The 22,999-nt window shown below is 50.6% G+C and overlaps 1 protein-coding gene across 1 annotated transcript in view; it reads right to left on the bottom strand.

Annotated features, from left to right (window-relative positions):
• The window catches only part of RAB6B (RAB6B, member RAS oncogene family), a 72,409-nt gene extending 53,677 nt beyond the window's left edge, over positions 1-18,732 (bottom strand). Inside the window, exon 1 of the mRNA XM_064277295.1 lies at positions 18,601-18,732. Coding sequence (XP_064133365.1) covers positions 18,601-18,670 — 70 coding nt within the window. The 5' untranslated portion in view covers positions 18,671-18,732. The remainder of the gene's footprint in view (positions 1-18,600) is intronic.
• Between the last annotated feature and the right edge of the window lie 4,267 nt (positions 18,733-22,999).

The raw sequence follows: 22,999 nt of genomic DNA, 5'->3' as shown, positions 1-22,999 counted from the left end.
CTTCAAGTCTGGTCCTTTGACCTTCCCAGAGACTCTATGACCTACCCAATCAATCCTCTAATAGATTCATTATCTGCTCAAGTCAGCCAGAGAGCAAGAGCGGATTTTTCTTGTTTGCAACTAGGAATCCTGAGATAGACAAAGGCATAGAATAGGCAAACCAGAAAAGAGAAAGCTAGAGAAAAAGTTTATTACAGAAATACATCTTGTAACATCTTACCTAGTAATTGAAGTCAGACTAAGAAATTGCCTGAGCTCCCTGGCAGTCAAAGCAAAAACAGGAAATATGACCAACTGTAATATTCACAGTATTCATGAAATAAAACCATTATCAGTTGCTAATATCGAGCTTTTCATAAGAGTTCATAAGAAAGTTCTCACAAGAGAGTCTGCAATGCAGAAATTATGTGGCTAACTTAAGAGCAAATCTACATGTATAAAATCAACTGAATGAATATCACCAGTGAAAATCAATACTGCTAACCAGACCAGACAACCCTCGCCCCCAACTCAATGCTCACAGCCATACAAATGAATAAATGAAAAACCAAGCGCTCAGGACTTCAGCTTCTGGCCAAGATAGAGCTGAAACAATCAAACCACAGACAAAATATATGAAACAATTTTTGACACATCAGACATCAGGCAATGAAGGACAGTTAGTCTCGAGAGACAGAAGACAAAAGAGGGGAGTTCCCACAACTGCCCAAGCCTATTGCCTTGAGACAGTTTCAGGCCACAGCATGGAGAGGACGGAAATGTACAGAGAGAAAACTCCAGAAATCTGCAGAATCTCCCTCAAGTCTTCAGCTGAGTATTAATCAGCATGTGTGTGTGTGAGGAAACTCATAACCCAAGGCTAGGGAAAGAACAACCAAAATGGGTTAGAGGAAACAATGCCTGGCACTCACACAGGGTTGAGAATAGTGCCTGTTCCTACCAGTCAGAGCAGAAAGCTCATTATTCATGGGCGATTGATTGGAGAGAATGCTCTAAAGGGTTGTGCCTCAACCAAACCAAACCAAACCAAACCCACTGCCATCGAGTCGATTCCAACTCATGGTGACCCCGTGTGTTACACAGTAGAACTGCTCCATAGGGCTTTACTGTGCCTCAGTAGTGGGTAATAATTAGCCCTAGACTGAGCACTACTTCAGTCCCTCCTAACAAATCTTAAGAATATTTATAGGAATACAAAAACGCAACATGGCAAAATTCATGATGTCTGGCATCTCTAAGGAGATTTAAGTAATAATTGTAAAAAATCTTACACATTTACCTATCTGGTGACTGTTTCTTCTGCTATCATTCCTTTGTATAGATTCACATTTTCATCGGGTAACTTTACTTCTTACTAAATTTAGGACTTCCTTTGACATTTTTTGTAGTGAGGGTCTACTGCTGATGAATTCTGTTGCCTTTGTATATTTAAAAAGTCTTTTTCTTCTTCATTTTTGAAAGATAGTTTCTGTGGATATAAAATTCTCGGTTGATAGATTTTTGTTTGTTTTTCTTTCAGTATTTTATAGATATTGCCCCATTGTCTTCTTGTTTGCATTGTTTCTGACGAGAAATCTGTTGTCATCTTTGCCTACCTTTCTCTGTAGGGGAACGTGTCTTTTTTTCTCTGGCTACTTTTATGACATTTTCTTTCTTTTTTTTTTTTTAATTTTTATTTTGCTTTAAGTGAAAGTTCAAAAATCGAGTCAGTCTCTCATATAAAAATTCTTGTAAAAAGACCAGACTTAACAGTCTGACTGAGATTAGAGGGACCCCGGAGGTCATGGTCCCCAGACCTCCTGTTAGCCCAAGACTGGAACCATTCCCAAAGCCAACTCTTCAGGCAGGGATTGGACTGGACTATGGGATAGAAAATGATACTGGTGAAGGGTGAGCTTCTTGGATCAAGTGGACACATGGGACTACATGGGCAGCTCTTATCTAGAGAGGAGATGAGAGGGCAGAGGGGGTCAGAAGTTGGCCAAATGGGCACGAAAAGAGAGAGTGGAGGGAAAGAGTGTGCTGTCTCATTAGGGGGAGAGCAACTAGGAGTATATAGCAAGGTGTATATAAATTTTTATATGAGAGACTGACTTGATTTTTAAACTTTCACTTAAAGCAAAATAAAAATTTTAAAAAATGTGTAAGATTTTTTACTATCATTACCTAAATCTCTTTAGAAGACAATTGAATTCAATCAAGTATACAAGACCAAATGGGCAACACCTATTCAAAAGCAAAGATGAGAAGGCAGGAAGGGACAGGAAAACTGGATGAACGGACATGGGGAGCCTGGGGTAGAAAGGGGGACAGTGCTGACACACTGCAGGGATTGCAACCAATGTCACAAAATAATTTGTGTATAAATTTTTGAATGAAAAACTAATTCACACTGTAAACTTTCACCTAAAAGCACAATAAAGAAAAAAAAGAGATAATTGAATATTTAAACAAAAATACAAGCGATGCATTGGATCATACACTCTTCTAAGAAAACATAGAAGAAAATCTTTGTAATCTTGCCAGGAACTATGCAAATCAGAAGAAAACGGAGCGGCGGTGCTACAAGAAGTACTAAAAGGACAATACTGTCAACACAGAATTCTAAACCCACCAAAAGTCTTTAAAAAATGAAATGAAATAAAGACAAACGCTGAGACAATTCACTGCTAGCAGGCCTATGTTACAAGAAAAGAAGTTCTTTGGGCAGAAGGAACAGGACTCCCGCACATTCACACTCACATCACAAATGGTCAGTGCTTATGCTTTAAGGTCTGGCACACCTGACGTTTAATCCTGACTCTGATACTTATTTGCTGTGTGATATTGAGTTAGTTTCTATCCTCTCTGAGGCTCAGTTTCCTCATCTGTACAATGGGGGCAGGAATACCTACCTCACAGAAATGTTGCAAGTTCTATGAGAGCAGTAAAAAGTTAACACTTGGAGAATGTGAGTGAAGGGCATATAGTAATCCTTTGTACTATTCTGGCAACTTTTCTATAAGCCTAAAATTATGTTAAAATAAAAAGTTAAAGGAAAAAAAGGAAATCACATCAGTTATATAAATAATATAATCATGTACACACAGGCACACATCCATGTCTTTCAGACTCTTGGCACATTCAGGAAATGGCTTGTTCTGATTAGTTAAACCTTCGGGTCAACATGAAATTTTTCTAAGGAACTGGAGTATAACTGCACTTGACATCAACTTAGTCTTCACAGAGGACCAGGGCCTAGCTGGGCAATGGTGGAACTGCTGTGAGTCCTTCCAACCCCAGGCCAGCAGATGGAGAAGGCCTGCATGAATCAGCCTGGAGGACAGTGCCCTTGTATAACCGCCACGTGTGCACAAGCAGAGAGGTGCATGCAAGTACACACACGTGCATGCCCAAGCCAGCAGGCGCCAGGGGCCTGGTGCATGTGGAAACCCCCTAGTTTCCTTGTCTCTTGTCTGTGAGAACTAAGAAACTTGCCCATGATGACACCTTCCAGATTTGTTCAGAATCTCCTGAAATCTGACCACGCAGCTGGCAGAGCTACTGCCTATCACTATCAGCCCACTCACTGTATGAATCCTCTCTGCCCTACTGCGTCATCTCAGCCTCTTCAGCTTCGAAAAGGCACATGCTCCCGAACTGGTGCCAACAGCAGCACCAGCACCATCTAGCTCTGTGTCCTAGCCACACTCCACATACAGCTCAGAGAACAGGAGGCCCTGCCCACAGCACACAGTTACCCTTTGATGTGGTTTCTCTGGAAAGCCAGGCCAGGGCAGGCAGAAGGCACACCGTTGCAATTGGCTTGGGGCTCAGCCCAACTCTGGCCAGATGCTGTACAGGCCACTAACGTCCATGTGTTTGAGCAGCTGCGTGGACACTGTAAAGAATGAATTCATAATGAATACACGTATGTTTGAGAGAAGTAGAACGCACATGCTAATTTCGCACCACCAGCTGACCCCTTTCTTCCCAAGGTTAATTGCTGGTGGTGTTGATGTAAAAAGCCTCACTGATAAGAGAAGGGTATGGCAGTGAGAATAGGCGGCCAGAGTGTTAAAAGGCACGGCTTGTGTCTCCAGGCTGTCAGCTGCACTCTAGTCAGAGTGGCTTTGTGACAGAGCCAACACCATGGGGGCACAGCTGTGGCCTGGCAATGAGACCAGGTTTGCTCAGGCAGATGGAAGGCAGCCTCCAGACCACAGGCTGACGTAGGCAGGGCATCTTCCCATATGCTCACTCCCTTCTCAGAAGTACCCTTGGGCTAGACAACCATTGGGCTAGGTGGCAAACCAAGGAGACTCTGTGGTCCCCATGAGCATAGGGAGCTGCTTCCTGCACTCCTGCTGGCCCCAGCTTCTCTTCCTTTCTTTGCATACAATCCCGCACAGCCTGCTCACTGCTTTGCCATGGGGGAAATGGGCACATTCCCAGCCCTTGCACCTCCATCCTTGCCTGAAGTCCTCTCAACCCCACTTCCAGAGCCAACTAGTAGAGGAGACCTTCTAGACCTCCTCATTCAGTCAACAGGAAGACCCTTCACCCAGCGCTCAGAACAGACTCAATGTCATCTGCTCAGGATTCACACAGCGAGTAGGAATGGCCTTCTGGGTGAAGTTTAGAGATGAAGACCATTGTTTCTGGGGCGGAAAACATACTCTAGATCTCAAGGACCCTGCACCTGGGAGTAGGCAAAGGGCCACCCTGAAGGCAGGGAGGGTCACTGTATCTCCAGCTCTTGTGGGCCAGAGACTACTGATAGTCAGGCACTGGGGAGGCCAGAGAGCCAGCTCAGGGAGAAGGAGCTGGATCAATATCCACATCTGTCCCCCAGACTCAGATGCCTGGGTGCCAGGGCAAGAAGATAGTAGCTAGGCTCACTTTGTTCCTATCCTGAAAGTCCCAGGTCCCTAAGGAGCCCTTCTCAAAAGCTTCACCACAGCTGGTGTGAGGCACAGGGGACTCTGTAGCTGATCTTGTCCAAACCCCTCACTGAGCAGAAGAGATGCAAGGTCAGGGAAGAGGACCTACTTGCTCAAAATCACATAGCACCAGGGTCACAGCCAGATGGTATCTCTCCTGATACACAGCCAAGAGTTCAACCTCAAAGACTGTGCTCCTTACTCCCATTCTTCCTGCTAATCACAGCCTGCCAGGCTCACCAAAGTGTCCCTAGGATAGGCACGTCCTGCCTCATGAAGCCCCAGTGGAAATACGCAACTTGGGAACTACCATTAAGGCCCAGAAGCCTGGCTTGTAGAAGGATCACAGATTAGAATGGCCTCAGAATACCGAGTCATGGCAGGAAGAAGCCTAGAGAATGCCTGGTCCAAGGCTGCATGTGGCAGATGAAAAACCTGAGGCCCAGGAGGCCAGAGGATCTGCTCAAAGCCACACAAAGAGAGAGCAGTTAACAGAGCAAGAACTACAGCCCAACCCCCAGCAGCCTCCCTCAAACCTGCTTTGGCTTGGCCCTGACCAGCCTTATAACCTGGGGCAGGTCACAGCCGCTTCTGGAAGCTCCAATTCCTTCTCTGCAAATAAGGACATCTCTAAGGCATCTCCTCCCTCTAAAATCTTCAGGCCATGTGTATTAGTTTTCTATTGCTGTGTAACAAATACCACAAGCGTAGTGGCTTAAAACTACGCTTATTATCTCACAGTTTCCAGAGGTTAGGAGTCTGGGCACAGCTTAACTGAGTCCTCTGCTCAGGGTCTCACAAAGCTGCAATCAAGGCTTGTACAAAGCTCCTTCCTGGAGCTCAGGGTCCTCTTTCAAGCTCATGTGGTGTTGACAGAGTTATGTTCCTTGCAGTTGCAAGACTAAGGTCCCATTTTCTTGCTGCCTGTCAGCCAGGGGCTGCTCTCAGCTCCAAGAAGCTGCCCACTGCTCCCTGACCCATGGTCCCCTCCACAACTTGGCAGCTTACTTCTCCAAGGTAGGAGGAAGAGTCAGTCTTATAATGAAATATAGTCATAGGTATAACTATCCCATCACCTTTCCCATATAATGTAACCTAATCAAGTGACATCCCATCTCCTCTGCCATACTATATTGTTTAAAAGCAAGCCAGAAGTTCCACCTGCACTCAAGGGAAGGGGATTAGACAAGAGAGTGACTCATTGGTGGGTCACCTTAGGGTGTGCCCACCACACTGTCTGTCCCACATACACAGGCTCCTAAGAGATGGTGCGTAAGTATCACTGTGGCTAAAATGCAGTCATTACTCTTCACTCAGCCTCTGCTTTCTCTCCAACTTTGGTGAACTGGGCTGATCACCTAGAAAAATACCTCACAAATCTCTTTCCCTTAAGACTGAAGCTGTCCCATCTGGTCAATAGCCTAGACTGAGGCTATGGGCTGCAGACTACGTGTAGGCAGGGGCTGAACTCTGCTCCTTCTACTGCACCGTGTATTTGCGCTCTTCCGTGCTCAGTTATCAAGTGCCCTCACACGCACATCAACCCAGTTCTTTCCCAAGCTAAGGTAGGTAGAAGAGCTGCCATTGCTATCCAGACCAGAACTATGGCATAACTGCTTCTCAGTATTTTGGCTAAAACCGAGTGTAGAATTCTGGCTTAGATTGGCCCTTTTGCTGCATGATGGAGGCAGGAAGGAAGCTGGTTTCTCCTGGCCCAACATCCAGGACTCTGCCTCTTCTGGTGTATGGGAGAGGACTGGGGTGGGTGGACTAGTTAGTTGGTGGGCAGCTTTCAGGCCTTCATTCTACATTCTAATCTGGGGAGCAGCCTGCAGTGTTTTGGCGGGATGTGGGTGGGGTGTGTGGGTGGGTGGGGTTTAATATTGGAATCGGGGAGAATTTCCAGATGCTGATGCTACAAGTAGGGTATGTGAATACCCTAAAAATAAGTGGCTAACTTGGGAGTGTTATTTCCTCCATGGAAGAAACTTTCCTTGGAGATGCGCTCAACTCAGGGAAGAGGAGAACTAAAACATCTTCTGGCTCCAAGATCCATTCCTACTCGCAGCAGCCCAGGGACAAAGTCTGGGAAACACTGGGTCACAGTGGGGTAGAGCCAGGTGGCTTCGGGGGCAGGGAAATGCCAAAGCTCAGTCTGCTCCTCAAAGCCCGGCTTTGGTAGCACTGAGGCAGTGAAGCTGATGAACATCCTCCTTCGCCCCCCAACGACATGGTTAGAGCCCTCCTCTCCACTCCTTCTGCTCTGCTAGGTTGGGGACATCAGCCCTCACTTACAGCAGCAGCCCCTGCTCCTCATCTCACACCACTCCTGTGCCCAATACTCATCAATGGCTCCAATGGGAACCTCCAGCCTATAATTTTATTTGGTCAGCACCTTGGAGTGGACAGCACCACTGCTTGGTGCTGCAAACCAGTCTGGTTTCCAAAGCCCCAGTGGCATGGCCAAGAAGCACCATAACTGTGGCACATCTAGGTCTGTCTGTGTCCCCATGTCTGTTCCCTATGTGTGTGACTGTGTCTGGGGGGCTCAGCGTCTGTGGGCATCTCCCTCCTCTGTCTCAGTACTTCCACGGGTCTCTCTTGCCTTGTACCTCTTGACTCCCCCTCTTCTTCCTTCTGGCTCTCTCCCTCAAAATGGCAGGGGAAATAAACAAACATTTGTTCTCAATGCTTCCCTTTACTGTGTTCAGCCTGTGTGGTGTTTACTCTCGCTCATCAAAAGGGTCAGAACAGAACATTTTCCCTTCCTCAGAATCAGCACATCCCCGCCCCGAGGAGATTTTCTTTGTCTCCAGGGACCTATATCTTGGTGTGAAAGCCACAGTCCACAACTCTCCAGTCCTGAGCTGGGGATGGGTCTTCTGCCTGTCCCTGTCCAAAGTATGGGGGCAATGATGGATGACAGTGGGTTTGGACAGGCCAGAGTGGGTACACTGAGTTGCTTGTGGCCAGCTTCTAGGCCAGTTTTCCTCTGACCAGCAACTGTAGGCAGGGGAGACACCTTTACTGAGCACCAAGCTGAGGGGACAGGTCTTCCCACTCACCCCGACCTACAGACAATTAACCTGGCATTGGCTCAAAGGGGCCATTGGCAGTGGCTGGAAACTGCTGTGATCACTGAAGATGCATAGTTAGGATTCTCTCCGCCTAGCAGCCACACTGACAAAGGAATACCCAAGTGGTGCTCAGTAACCTCCGTGGGCAGTGACTGAGCAGAAGATGGGAAGGGCAGGAAGCAAAGGTTACCAGGGCACTGGGGGGTGAGTTTCAGGCCCAGAGAGAGCATACATCCCCAGGAGAGCAGAACTTCAGAGCCGAAAGGAAGCTTAAGCGTACACCTCTTACAAGTGCCTCCTCTAAATTCTACCCTCTGAATGTTCACGGCCTTACCTGGTTCGGGTCACCCAGATCTCCTGCCTCCTATCAAGCCACATCCTGCCTTTTAATCCATCAGCATGTCCCTCCTCCATCAGAATGCCCCAGTGGGTCCCCACTGCCTGCAGGGAAGACCTTGCATGTAGAAACCAGGCCTGACCCTGCCCAGTTCTCCACTACTCTCCTCCACCCAAGCCAGGTCCTCTCTGCTTCTAGCCCCCGTGAACCATGCCCTTCACCTTGGCTCACCAAGGTCCCCTTGTCGGTTGAAGAATTCTTGCTCATTGTGCAAACCTCCTCTGGGAAGTCTTGCCTCGACTCCTTCAACCAAAGTGTGTCCACAGCCTTACCTGTATATACAATATTAATACTGGCTGTACAGATTTGTGTCTCCCCCAAAATATGTGTTTGAAAATTTTAATCTCTATACCTGTGGAAGGAGCACTCAGCTGCTAACCAAAAGGTCAGTGGTTTGAACCCACCAGCCGCTCCACAGGAGAAAGACGTGGCAGTCTGTTTCTGTAAACGTTACACTCTAGGAAATCCTATTACAGTCCTACGGGGTTGCTGTGAGTTGGAACAGTTTGAAGGCACACAACAAAAACAACATACCTGTGGATGTAATCCCATTTGGAAATAGGATTTTCTTTGTTACATTAATGAGGCCTATCAGTGTATGGTGTGTCTTAAGCCAATCACTTTTGAGACATAAAAGGAGCAAATTAGGCAGCGAAGCAAGGAAGCACAAATGGGGAAGCACTGATACCACCCAGAGATCACCAAGGAACCTTGTATAAGGATTTTCTCCCAGAGCGGACAGAGAACCTTCCCCTAGAGCTAGTTAGCGCCCTGAATTTGAACTTCTAGCCTCCTAAACTTTAGAAAATAAATTTCTATTCATTAAAGCCACCCATTTGTGGTACTTCTGGTATAGCAGCACTAAGAAACTAAGACACTGGCTGCTTACCTTGGGCCAAGTACTATTCTAAACACTTCATATGTCTGAACTCAAATACTCACAGCACCACAAAGCCTCTGCCCCTGCAGCCCACTCAGGCTGGGCCATCCAGGGAAGTACCATCGTTTCGAAGGTGAGTGCTGGGGGTGCCCGTGGGGTGGAGCAGGGTGAACTCACCCCATTTCCTGCTGGTCCAGTGGCTACGTAGGGAATGGGGGTGCGGGTGGGTAAAAGAACACCGGCTAGGGAGTTAGAGGCCTGGGCTCTCGTCCCTGCTCAGCAGTTACCATTTCTGGATCCTGCAACCTGCGTACAGCCTTCACCTCTCAGAGCCTCAGTTTATTTATAAAATGAAGATAAGCGGCTGTACCCGTGGGATCATGAGGATGGCACCCTGTGGCTCACGATACAGAAATTATCAATGATTCACAAAACCTCACACATCTACAAAGGCAGGGGAGCAGGGATCGCTGTCACTATTTCATTAACAAAATTCCCTATCACTTGAGCTTTTAACCAACAACCAACCACTTGCTGTCAAGTCGATTCGGACTCATGGCCACCCCATGTGTTGCTGAGCAGAGCTGTGCCATGCAGGGTCTCCATCACTGTGTCCTGTATTGGTGCATCAGACCTTACGGATTACTCACGTGGTGGCACTGCTCACCTTACTGTACGGGTGAGGAAAACCAGCCCAGGGTGGTCTGACAGCGAGAGGTGGGCTGGGGTAGAAGCTCAGGGCTCAGGAGAACTGATGTAAGTGATGGGGTGCAGGCAGCAACTAGGGTGGGTTTCTAAGTCCCACTTGGTCTGGTCTTTTCCCTGCCCTCCCTGCTCACCACCGCCCACTCACCCACCCACTTGGCTTTAAGAAGGAAGTGTCCTGGGCTAGGAGCACCTGGGAGCATTCTCCTCGGGGGCAGGGGCAGCAGCACACAGCTGTTACATGCCCTGTTGTGCTCACAGGAGTCCTTCCTCTCTGCGTGGAAGAAATATTTCCTGACAGCAGGAAGTGCAGGATAGCCAGCACCTGTTGCCTGGCAACCTGAGCCAAGCACATCACCAGGAGACGGGAACCAGAGTGCCCCTGGGGGCACACCAGGGATGGCTGGGCCCCAGGTGTAGGGAATGCCTCCCAGGAGAAGAGGTAGCAGGGCTGGAGAGGCCCTGAGGTCCTGGTGTAGTTGTGGGAGATAGCTGGTGAGCACCATCCCTTGTCTTAATCCCTGCAACTAGGAGATGTGCCTGCTTCCAGGCTGGGAGTGACACTGGTTAACATCACACTCCAAGCTGGTGCTGAATTATGACACCAGGATTAGCGCTCCATCAGCCCCAGATGTCACCTAGCTCAGTAGCCTCAGGGACACCTGGCGGAAGCCAGGCCCAATCCTACAACCAGCCAGTGGCAGATCCAGAGTCCTGATATCTTCAGGCCTGGACGGAGGGTGTAGCCAGGGGAAGGGTTACCCTAGCGCAGGTGGGAACCAGCCACCTAGTTTGGTTCTTCCTTCCTTAGTAATTCTCAGCTACAACCTGGGCAGCCTCTGTCCTCCATGGCAATGACAAGGTCTGCCTTGTGAGGACTTTAGCTGCCCCCATAGTATCAATTCTCTCCAATCACCCCAAATAAGGAGTTCATTCTGCATTTAATAACGGAGTGTCTGCTATGCAATCCCAGCTTCAACCAGACTCCCACACGAAGCCCCTGCTTCCTTCCTGCTCGTCCCCCCTTCCCCAGCCTGAGGGAGATCAAAGGCTTTTCCTGGACCCCCTCCCATGCTGTGGCCTGCTGGCTCCACTTCAGCAAGAGCCTGGCACATATATTCCCCATGTCATTTATGGTAGACTCAGTGCCCTTTAGACCTCGAAGTTATCCTGCCCTCCCCTGCCCCCACACTCGGGGCCTTTGCCTGCCTTTGAGGCATGAGACCCAATCATTCATTGTTTCTCATTGTGACCTGAGTACCAATTCTAATTTATTCTGCACATGCTAGCAGTGAGTCCTTGGGCATGCCCATCTCTCTCTGAGCCTCTGCCTCCCCTAATCCTCAAAATGGGGGATAATCCCAAGTTATCACAGGGTTTCTGGGAAGCATAAAGTGCCCCGTGTGGTGCCTCAGGCATTGTGGGTGTTCAATAAATGCCTTCCAGGGTTGATGGAAAGAAGGACAGAGAAACTGAGGGCAATCAACTCCGTTGCATCAGACTCAGTCTGGACCCCTCCCAATCCATCCTCCTCTTCAAGGCCCTGGAATGATGGCTCCCTTCCTAGGCATGGATGAGACTGGGTTTCTCCCCAGCTGAAGGTCCTCCAACAGTTGCCCATTTCCCCAAAACAAAGGCCCTGCTCCTGGCTGAGCCAGCCTCGCTCTAGCCACAGGGTGACTGGGTAGGCTGGTTACCTGATATGCTGGCAGCCCCTTTTATTGGGGAGACCCCATTAGGGCCAACAAGCCCTAACGTCCAGTCCCTGGGAGACGGCTGTGGTCGCAGCATAGCATGAACACTGATGGAAGTCTTCTTCCTCCCCTGACCCAACCAGGCCAAGGCACCTGCCACGAAGTCTGCAGCCAGAGCTCCAGCCTGCCATTCTTTCTATGCATGTCCTGGAAGTACCCTTTGCTTTAAGGCCCCTATTCTGCTTTCAGAGGCGAGGTATCATCTGCTTCCTCCTGGACCCCGCCCTCTGCCTTGGGTATGTTGCCACCTGAGGACAGGTGGTGCCTGGTTCAGGGCATGTGGTCTAGTTACTGGGGCGCCCACTAGCCTCGTTACCAAGAGATCAGGGTAAATACGCTTTCCTACTAAAAAGAAATCATTCTATTAAAACTATAAAGTATCTGTAGTAGTGAAAACTTACTTTTTAAAAAGACACCCCTTAGTTTAGGGGAACAACTATGGAAATATTAATAGGAATTTGAAATTTCATGCTCCAGTACACAGAAAAGAAGCTCACGTAAGAGTTCTCGGAGTTACGGATTTCCGTCCTTCCCTTCATTTGTTCCAGGAAGCAAAGACTCCCTACCATTCCAAGTCCCCAGGCCCTGCTTGGAGTTCCATTTCCTGGCAGCCTGCCTTCCTGGTGCAAACAAAAGCATCTTCCAGCTAACCGCTTGCTGCCCATCTTAGAACAATCTGTCTGCTGCTTCCCCTGCCAACCTCCACCCAGAGCTCCCCATCTCCTCTTCTCTGTGGTGAGAAATGAAAAAGGAAGGACAGGCAGACAGCTGAGAAAATGCCCAGTACAGTTTTTATAGCAGTCCACCCAGAGGCTTATGGATTTTGCTGTTCTACCTCTCTCTCATCATCCCTGGACGGTGCAAACGGTTAACGCACTCAGCTGCTGACAGAAAGGTTGGTAGTTTGAGTTCACCCAGAGACACCTAGGAAGAAAGGCCTGGCAACCTACTTCAGAAAAATAGACACTGAAAACCTGATGGAGCACTACGCTACTCTGACACACATGTGGTCACCATGAGCTGGAATGGACTCGATGGCAAGTGGAGACTGGACCCTCTCTCTTACCTTCTTCAGTGATTCTGTCCAACAATTTCTCTCACTTTTTTACACTGAGAGCAGACTGCTCTGCATACCCAATGGGTCATTTATTCAGCAACATGGAGCGGGTGGCCCTGGCAGAGGAGGCAGGGGTTAAAAAAGACAGGGAGAATCTGAAGCCTAGATGCGGCAGAGATGGAACCCCTGCCCCCGGGCCTGCCCTGGGAGAGTTTGCAATATCAGGGCAACAACCAATTAGGACGAATATTCATGGACTGAGTTTAGGAATGTAATAAGTAACCAAATGACAACGAAGTGTTTTGTTATTTTATAATGTGATTCATTATAACTTCAGGGCTGTGAATGATAATGATAATCAGATCATGGAAAAGATGGTAATCACATCTGTACAGCCAGAACACAGCCTAGCAGTCTCTCTTCCCCTGTTTAGTTCTCTCGTCTCCACAGGAAGAGCTGAGGGAACCACTCTTCTCTCATACCAAGTGTGGGCGATTCTCATCCTGCTGTCTGTCTGCCTTGGCTCTCTCACACCTCCTTAAACAAATAGAAAAGCTAAAGTTCTGGATTTGTCCCTAACATTCAAGGTGCCCTCTCTCATCCCAGCCGCCAAGGAAGGGTGAAAAATTGGAGGGAGAGACGAGACTGAGAAACTGAGGCACAGAGCAGCTTGGCTGTTTCTGTGAGATCTCGAAGTGCATGCTGGCAGAGTCGGGCTTGGGTGCGGCCCTGCCGCCTCCTCCTGGGGCCCTGTGCCATTCTGATATTCCAGCATTTGTTTAGAGCTGTGCCCTGAGAAATTCGGGTTCTTTGAGGCGAACTGAGAGTTGGCCAAACCAACGCTAAATAATCAAATCCTCTGAGAAAGATTCTTCAGTGTTGCAGGTAAAAATCTAGGGTTCGAGAAAGCCGCAGGTGTCAAGGCTGAAGAAACCCTATTTCAAAGCTGCCTGGATTCTCTTCGCTTTTAATCTATTGATGGGCCATCCGCAAATCTCACACAGCGAAGATAATCTCAGCGTTTTCAAATCAAGAGATTTAATGAGCATAAACCGCCCGCTGGTGGAGAGGGGTAAAAAGGTGACTAAGACAGAATCCTTGCCCTTAAGAAGTGTTTAAAATTCACTTAGGATTTTTGTGTCTAAAAAGTTAACAAACGTTTTAAAACCCTTAATTAACAAAGATGACAGAAGGGAGGTCACGGGGCAGCAGTTGATTAACTGCGAAAAACAAAATGCTCAGGGCCAAAAAGTCCGTGTCATGGTGCGTGCGGTGGGCTGGCAGCCCAGCCGGGCAGGAAGGAGCTGGGCACACCAGAACAAGGGCGGCCGGGGGGAGCCGGGGAGGAGAAAACATCTGGGGCACGCTTCGGGCACAACCACGTGGTCAGTGGAGGGTTATCTGTGTGGTCATGGGGGGCGAGTGGCTGGTGGGAGGGCAGGGGTCAGGCTAGGCTGAGGACAGAGGCGTGTCAGGTGTGTGAGAGTCTCCAGGCACGCAGGAGGGGCCGTGACGATCCCCAGCCCTTAACCAGAGAGTGACGAGATGAGAATGGTGGGATGACCCCCACTCAGCACCAGCAAGCCAGACACCTGCAAGTCACCCTTATCCTCCTCCTGCTCCTCCACACTATATGCTTTCTCTATAGAGCAGGGCAGAAGAATGGATACTTCTCTCTAGGGACAGTGGGCTCCTTGCAAGACCTATTACCCAGACCAAAGATGAAGGCATACCAGCCTGTTTGTCTACAGGAGCCTCTCTTCCAGGAAGCCACCTCTAACACCTCAAAGCTGGGTCACACGCCCCAGCTCTATGCTCCTAAAAGCAGCCTGTCTCCTCCCTGCTCCCGTCATGACTCTTATAGACCTTTACTGTAATTATGTGTGTAAATATCCGTGTTGCCCGTGGGCCATAAGTTCTATGAGGGCAGCGGTGCACTCAAAGATCTGATTACATAAATGAACAGATGATGGAGGAAGGGAGAAAGGGATGAATGAACCAATGACTGAACAACCAAAGGGCAGCTGCCTACAGGGTCCCTGCACTGCACAACTCCAGGGCACATGGTTCCCACTGTGCTCTATGTAGAGGGGAACTCCTGCTGGGCCAGGACAGGGAAGGCAGCTGGTCAGAGGGAGAATTTGGCTGGCTGGCACTGGCTTGGGAAAACAGGCAGGACTTTCCTGTGTCCATTCCATCCCCAAGCTTCGGCTGGAGGAGTCTCAGGGAAGGGGAGATCAGAACAGACGGGGGTGCAGTAGACACACCCTTCGCCTCCCTCCCACCACCACACACTCAGATGCACTCAGGGAAACCTCAAGCCCCACACAAACCAAAGTCACGGTGGACTGCAGAATTCAGGAGGAAGATGTGTGTCTCACAGGCCCACTCTCCTTCCCCAGACACCTGCTCAGGCTTGTCTTCTCTGGATGCCACCCAGGGCCCCAGGCGGGGACTGGAACACATGTCCCCCATGTCGCCATCACTGCCATCAGCACAAGAGTGTGCCCTGCTGGCACAGCCAGCCATCTGACCACTAGCAGGATTGCACAGCCTCCGTAATGCCAGGATATCTCCTACCCTGGGTCAAACAGCACCCTCCTCACAATTCCATCCATGCCAGGCTGACACTCAGCCAGCCTGTATTCCATGGGCCAGGAGACAGCAGCCAAGCTGCTGCTGGGAAGGGGCGCTTGCTCACAGGCTGGAGGTGTTCTTTTCAGAGTGGCTCCTCAAGGGCTTCCCACTCAAACCAGTTCCCTGGTACCTCTGAAGGCCTGATGTCCACCTGGGGATTATCTGGCCAAAGTACCCTCCAGCTGCCTTAGGCCAATGGCCTAGACTGATGCTGCCACTATGCCACGCACGGGAAGCAAGAGAAGACTGTATCCTTCCAGTGCCTTCCCCTGGCCGCTCTCCGCTCATATAGCCAAGCCTATGCTGCTCAGAAAAGTTCTGCCGAGCTCAGTTGGCCCAAGTCCCCGATGTACTAAAGATGAGGGACCTCTAAGGTCACACAGGGAGTGACAACCAGGGTGGGGGTGACAGTCAGATGGCAGGGGGTTCCTTTAACCTCACAGGCCACAGAGGATGCTGGCACAAAGGACCAACACACACAAAGCTGTATGTAAGCAAGATGGTTTTGGAGTGCAGAAGGAAGCAGTAGCTGCAGTGGAGATCCCCCCATCCCACCAGACTCAGGATGGGCATGTCCCCTACCTAACCCAGAGACCTGCAACGTTCTGTGAAACCTAAGGTAAACAATCCACTAATGACACAAACAGTAGGAGGAGGTTTTTCAGGGCCCTGGGGCTCCCTGCCAGAAGGGACCGGGGTGGCCAGTAGCCAGACTCATTGTTGGCGGTGCCTCTAATCCCTCATGACTGTGTTCCAAGGGCCCATAAACCCTGGCCCCCAACCAATTAGTCCAGCATTCCCACCAGCTCGTCCAACCCAGCCACAGCCTGTGCAGACGGTGGCAACGTTCCACCTTCTCTCAGGAAGGCTCCCCAATTCTTGGCTTCCCCAGTTCAAGGTCATCTCATTTCTCAATGACATGCCAGTGAAAACCGGTGCACTGTGGATAGGAGACACGGGTTCCAGCTCCAGGATTGTTAACAACCCACGATGGGACTCTGGGCAGGCCCACCCCGCTCCCTGGGGCTCAAGCTTCCCATCAACACATGTGGTGGAGGTGGTGGGCTCCATCGCTTAGGTCTCTGACTTTCATTTTTGTAATTTTAGGTGCAATGGGGGGTTTACAGAGCCCATCAGAGGTTCTGAGGGAGCCCAGGGTTTTCACTCAAACTGACCAGAAACATCTTCCTCATCAAACTCCTGGTACTTTGCTGAAACTTGTTCAGACTTGACATAAACGTTTCTTGAGAACCTACAGGCTCCAGGTGCTTTTGAGAGACACTAGGAAAACATGAAGCAGTAAGAGAACTGCCCTCAAGCAACTGAGGCACGAAGAGTGTCTCCAAATTTGCTCACAGTGAAACAGCTAGGAATTCAACCCCCAGGATGCCTGATCCAGGCAGATTTCTCTCCCAAGGCTTCAGGCCCAGTAAAGTCTAGCGGTTACTGGGTCTGGAGGTGAAGAAATACTCTGGTGGCACAGTGTTTAAGGGCTCGGCTAACCAAAAGTTTCGCAGTTTGAATTCACCAGCAGCTCCTTGGAAACTGCGGCGCAGCTCTATCCAGTCCTATAGGGTCGCAATGAGTCAGAATTGACTCAATAGCAATGAGTTTGGTTTTACTTATTTATTTATTTTGGAGGTGAAGAAGACCACTGAAACCCCTTCTAGGCACAGGGAAGAGCCAGGACACAGGACTGGATGGCTGAGTTGACCTTGTTCTGAAATACCTGCTTCTGGTATACCTTCTAACAGCTTTCTCAGGCCCAAGCATTGAGCAGGCAGGAGATGGCCAGATGGCAACCTCCACAACACACATGCACAGACAGCTCAGTAGCACTGTTCCCTGAGACCACTAGATCCTTCCAAAGTTGCCCTTCTCTTGGTCCTTTTGTACAGATCTGCACCAAACCAGGTTAACTGGACTGCAGTGCAGCGCTAGAGCTGAGGGTTCTGCCCTCCAGGGCCTGCCTCCTCCCAAAGTCCAGCTAGTCAGGTCCCAGCTTGTCTCCCTGCAGCCCCAGATGACAGGCTTTCGGAGGGATGCTCTGGGAGCCACTCCTTCCTACAGGTGTCAGCAGGGTCCACGATCATCAATCTGGTCTTCCCACCTTCGGACCAACCCGGGTTTCGGAGAAGCTGCTTACCCCGGGGAGGCTGCTGGGCAGCAGTGAAGCGGTTTGTTCCCTGTTCCTCTTCCCCCACCACTCCTCCCGGCTCTGGACCGCTGCCACGCTGACCTCCCCTCCCCCAAGAATGGCGGTGAGCTGGGCGGTGGGGGTGGGCAGAATCCACTGATGATCTCCCATCTCCAAAGGGGTGCTGGGAGGCCAAGCAGGGCGTGTCCTGGGCCTTTCTCTGCCCAGCACCAGGCTTCACAGCCTCTCTGTGTGAGGCACCTCTGTACCATCCCCCATATCTGCCGCGCATTGGGAACCCTCATTCTATCGCCCAGACCCCTGAGCCCAAAAGAGGCTAACACACGGCGGTGAAGGGCTGCGGGTCTAGAACCTTCTGTGCCCAGTCGGATGTAAGTCTGGGGAGGTAGGCGCCCTCTTCCCCCATAGCCTGTGTCTGCTCTTTCCACAGGAGGCAAGTGTCTGCCTTTCCTCGCCCCACCCGCTGCGGCCGTCTGGCCCCAGGGCCGGGACGTGCCCTAACGCACGGTTCCGGGCAGGGTCTGCAGGGAACCCCTCCCGCCAGCCAGGTAGGGGGCGGCCAGACCCGACCCCGCCCCGTTCTCCAAAGAGGGGCGTCTGTCTCCCCGCATCCCCGCCCGCGCCCTGCCACCTGCGCTGTCGCCCGCAGCCGGTGCCGCAGTGCGAGCCAGCCAGCGAGCCCGGCGCTTTCACGCCTTGGCCGGCGCCCCCGAGAGAGCCGCCGCCCTCCGGCCTCCCCGCCGCGCCGCACCTGCACTCACTCACACCCCGCGGCGCGCCGCTAGCCCCCCACCGCAGACCCCACCCTGACCCCCACCTCTACGGCCCTAGGGTCTCCTCCGTCCCCATCCTTGGCTCTTCCCCAGCCGGCTCCGCCCGAGCCGGCCCCGATCTCCCCCTCTCCATCCCTCTCCGCCAGGGCCGGGGGCGGGGGTGGGGGTCCCCGAGGGATGGATGATTTCGTAGCAGGGGTCGAGTCGGCGCCAAGCCAAGAGAATAAGCCGGGTACTTACCGCTCTGCTCCCCCAGGAACACCAACTTGAATTTTCTCAGTGGGTTCCCAAAATCTCCCCCTGCGGACATGATGCTGGCAGCCGAGGCCGGGCGAGGAGGAGGAGGAGGAGGAAGAAGCGCAGAAGCAGGGAGGAAAGGAGGAAGGCGAGGGGAGGCGGCCGGCGGTGCGGGAGCCGGAGGGGGAAGGGCTGGCTGCGCGCGTCCCTGACTCCCCAGCTGAGTCCCGGGCCGGGCCTGCGGCTGCGTGTCCGGCGGCAGCTGCGGCGGCGGCAGCGCAGGAAGAGGAGGAGGGACGCTGGGGCTGGGCTGCCGAGGACTGCGCTTGCTGCGGTGCGAGGGGCGCGCACTGGACGCCCGAGGCGCAGCGCGGACAGCGGGGCGCGGGTGGAGCCGGGCGCAGAGACGGCGCGCGGGGCGGAGGAGCGCTCTCCCGAGCGGTGCGAGTCTGCCCTCCTCCTGCCTCCCTCCACCGGCGCCTGCGCTCTGCGCGCTCCCCAGCCTCTGATGTCATGCGGGGCCCGCTGCGCTGCGGGGCCGGGGGGCTTACACCCGCCCACCCGGAGCCGGCAGCCGAGCGGGAGAGAGCCGTCTCGCAGCGTCTGCGAGAGTCCCCCAGATCGGACCGTCTCTTGCTGTCTCTACGCCTGTCTTCTCCATTCTAATTCTTTTTCGAACCCAGAAAAAATGACAAGAAATTGTCAGGGGACGTTTGTTTCTGGTCTTTTAAACCCAGATGTCATTCCCCTCCTCCACCTCCCGAGACATCGATGCACGGCGCAGCCGGTCCGAGAGGGCGGAAAGGAAAGGAGGTGGCTTGAGAGCCAGGATGTGGTAGACGTTTGGAGTGGGAAGACGTACCTGGTTCAGATGGGGCTCGATGGGGCTCGACTGTACCTGGTTCAGATGGGGCTCGACTGTCGCCCCCTGTAGCCTCCAGCCCGTCTTCATTGTCTAGGCCCAGACCCTTAATCTCGGTGGCTTCGTGGGGTCCATAGGTGTCCCCGCAGATCTGAACAGTGAGAGAAGAGGCGGTAATATTGGGGGTGCCTACCTCAAATGAATCATTCTTAGGAATAATTTTGTCCTAAATCCGAACTCTTGCCCAACGGGAAAAAAGGAGCAATGACGCCCCAAATGACAGCATGGCCATCTCCAGGACAGTGGTCTGGATTTTTTGACCCTGGGCCCACCAGCCTGACAATGCCACTCCTGCCCTGGCAGTTATGTGCATCTGGGCAATGAGCTCCTGGAGGACAGGACTGAGACCTCCCGGTCGCCTTTATATTTGTTTGGCCCATTGCAGGCACACGAAGTGGGTGTGAATGGGTGAGAAGATTAGATGCCAAAGGCTGGAAGAGCTCCTAAGATAGCCTGATCACAAGGCATTCTGGTTAATTAAGGTTTCACAAAGCCATCTCTTATTGTCCTGCCACCTTGCAGTCTCTTTTATGACTGTTTAGTAAACATTTATTTGGGATTGTAATTCAGATGTCTGGGACCAAGTTTGTGTGTGTGTGCAGGAAGGGAGAGAGAGGAACTGAGATTGAAGTGAGAAGCAAGCTCTCACCTGTGGAGGGGACATTTGATTTACAGGGCATGCTTGGGATTATCTCCTTGTTTTGTTCACCTAGAGTCTCTCGTTGCTAATTAAAAACTTAGACAGCAAGTTCCACAAAAGCAGTGGTTGAGTCTCCAGTTGTAGATGCCAAGGAATTAGCTTAGAGCTTGCACACAGTAAGAGCTTAATAAATAATTGTTGAATGCCGGACAGAATGTCTAAAACCCGAATCAGAACAACTGTTCTATTTCTCATAGTCACCTTTGGTTTGGAGCCCCAGGGTTTGTAGGTCATCACCCTACGATATCTGCCCCGCTGTGCCTGGCGTCGGATCCCTGGCAGCACAGTGGTTAAGGTTTGGCTGCTAACCGAAAGGTCGGTAGTTCAAATCATTGGAAACCCTATCGGGCAGTTCTACTCTGTCCTATAGAGTCACTATGAGTAGGAATTGACTAGATGGCAACGGGTTTGGTTTTTTGGTTTTGGTGCCCAGCATCAGGCTCAGGGTAACTCTCCAAACTCCCAAACCTCTGTTCTGGGTATCCTGCTGTCTCAGGAGATCATGTCCAGCATGAGGCTGAATGAAGCTGTAGAAGGAGGTGAGACTCCCAAGTCACAGTCCATCCCGTGGTACCTCCACAGAAGGGCCAAGGGAATTATTGGTCAAGTCAGTCAACCAGGCAGCATTCCTCTGACACGCACCATCTGTCTTCCTATACCCTCTCATCCTGTCCTGAGAAAATCATCTGTGGTAAGACAAGGCAGCTGAGATGACTCTGTGCACAATGGAACAAAATCCTGCCCAGGTCCTCATGATCAGCTGTGAACTGGACCATTGTGATCCACAGGGTTTTCACTGGCTGAAGTTTAGAAGTAGATCTCCTAGCCTGTCTTAGTCTGGAAGCTCTGCTGAAACCTGTTCAGCGTCATAGCGACTAGTGAGCCTCCACTGACAGACAGATGGTGGGTGAGCATAAGGTGCACTGACCAGGAACTGAATCTGGGTCCCCCGTATAGAAGGCAAGAATTCTGCCACTAAACCAACCACCGCCCCCCAACAAGACCAGGCTGCTGAGGAGAGACAGAAAGAGCACTGTCTTTTAGGTAAGCTTTGGCATGTTGTGTACCTTCTCTGATCCTTCACACACAAGGTGGTGTGGCAGTAGATGAGAGAGGGGAGGGGTACCAGCATTTCTGGGCACCTCTAGGCCAGAGTCAGCCCATGGGCTTATCCAACCCAGATGGCATGACTATGGGCCAGGATGCATGGTGGGAATCTGTCAGTCATGATTCTTCCAATTCATATGACAAAAGCCCAACTCCAAATACTGAATGCACAGCGGCATGGGCTGGTTCATGCGGCTGGAGCAGATATGTTGCTCACAGAACGTGGGCATTGTGCTGTGGCAGTCGGAGCCTCAGGGACTCCAAGTTTGCTCCGGCCTCCTTTTCCCTCCCCTTGGCCCTTCTCCATCTTTTATCACTGTTTTGTCTCCTTTTGTTTTGGGTCTTGTCTTTTACCTGCTCTAGAACAGACAGGCTTTCTCCGGGCAGCAGAAAATGTGACTACTGTGACACTCAGCTTGGCAACCCCACTGGAGAAAATTCCTTCCACCTCGGCTGCCATGAGTCGGAATTGACTCCACGGCAGTGGGTTTTTTTTTTTTTTAGCATCTTTCTGTTCCATTTTTTAAATTATGTAAAGCTTCCTAGTAAGAGTATGTATGTAAGTGATTTAAAAAAAAAAAAAAAGGCCTACCTATAACAATGCCCATGTATGCTCCATCCAGCTGGAGAAGTTGAACGGTTACAATATTTTTGAGGCTTCCTTGGATTTCCCTCTACTCTACCTCCTTCCCTTCCTCCCCCAGGCAGAAATGCAGAACCCTGGCTTTTCTCGGAGTTTGATCACATTTGGATGTGTCCTTCAACAATACCTTGTTTTGTATCTTTTGGACTTTATACAAGGTGTCAAGGAGCCCTAGTGGAGCAGTGGTTAAGGTTGGCAGTTTGAATCCACCAGTGGCTCCTTGGAAACCCTATGGGGCAGCTCTACTGTGTCCTATAGGACCTCTGTGAGTCAGAATTGACTTGACTCCAATGGGTTTGTTTTTTTTTTAAGGTATCAAACTGTATATTTTCTCTTATGACTTGCTTTTTTCTTAGCATTATATTCCTGGGCATTATGTTAATGCATATAGTAGCAGTTCTTTCACTTTCACTGCTGTTTAGTCTTCCACCGTTTGCCCCAGCTTACGTAATCGTTTGCAGTAAATTATGTCCAGTTTTTAAATTTTGAAATAATTTTGGACACACATAGAGGTTGCAAAAATAGTACAAAGAGATCTAGTGTATCCTCACCCAGTTGCCACTGGTAATAAGATCTTACATAACCATAGCAAAACCAGGGAATTCACATGAAAAATGCATCCAGTTTCGTCTCTGCTAATACAAGCAATGCCATTATGAATATCGTTTACATGTTCCCTGATGCACCCGTGAAAAGGTTTTCTAAGCTATGTATCAAGTAGATAAGTCGTGGAGTAGAACCAAGTGTATGTTTAATTTTGTTAGGTAATGCCAAACTTTTCCAAAGAAGCTTGTCAGGTCCTATAGCTCTCCATCCTCACCAGCATTTGGTGTTGTCGCTATTTTTATTTGTTAGCCATTCTGATAGATGTGTAGTGATATCTCATTGTGGTTTGAATTTGCATTCCTCTAATAGCTAATGAGGAGCCCTGGTGGCGCAGTGGTTTAAGAGCTTGGTTGCTAACCAAAAGGTCAGCAGTTTCAACCCACCAGCCGCTCCTTGGAAACCCTGTGGAGCAGTTCTACTCCAC

The sequence above is a fragment of the Loxodonta africana genome, chromosome 26, assembly GCF_030014295.1.
Source record: "Loxodonta africana isolate mLoxAfr1 chromosome 26, mLoxAfr1.hap2, whole genome shotgun sequence".
Taxonomy (NCBI): Eukaryota; Metazoa; Chordata; class Mammalia; order Proboscidea; family Elephantidae; genus Loxodonta; species Loxodonta africana.
This window is presented reverse-complemented; position numbering and strand designations above follow the sequence as displayed.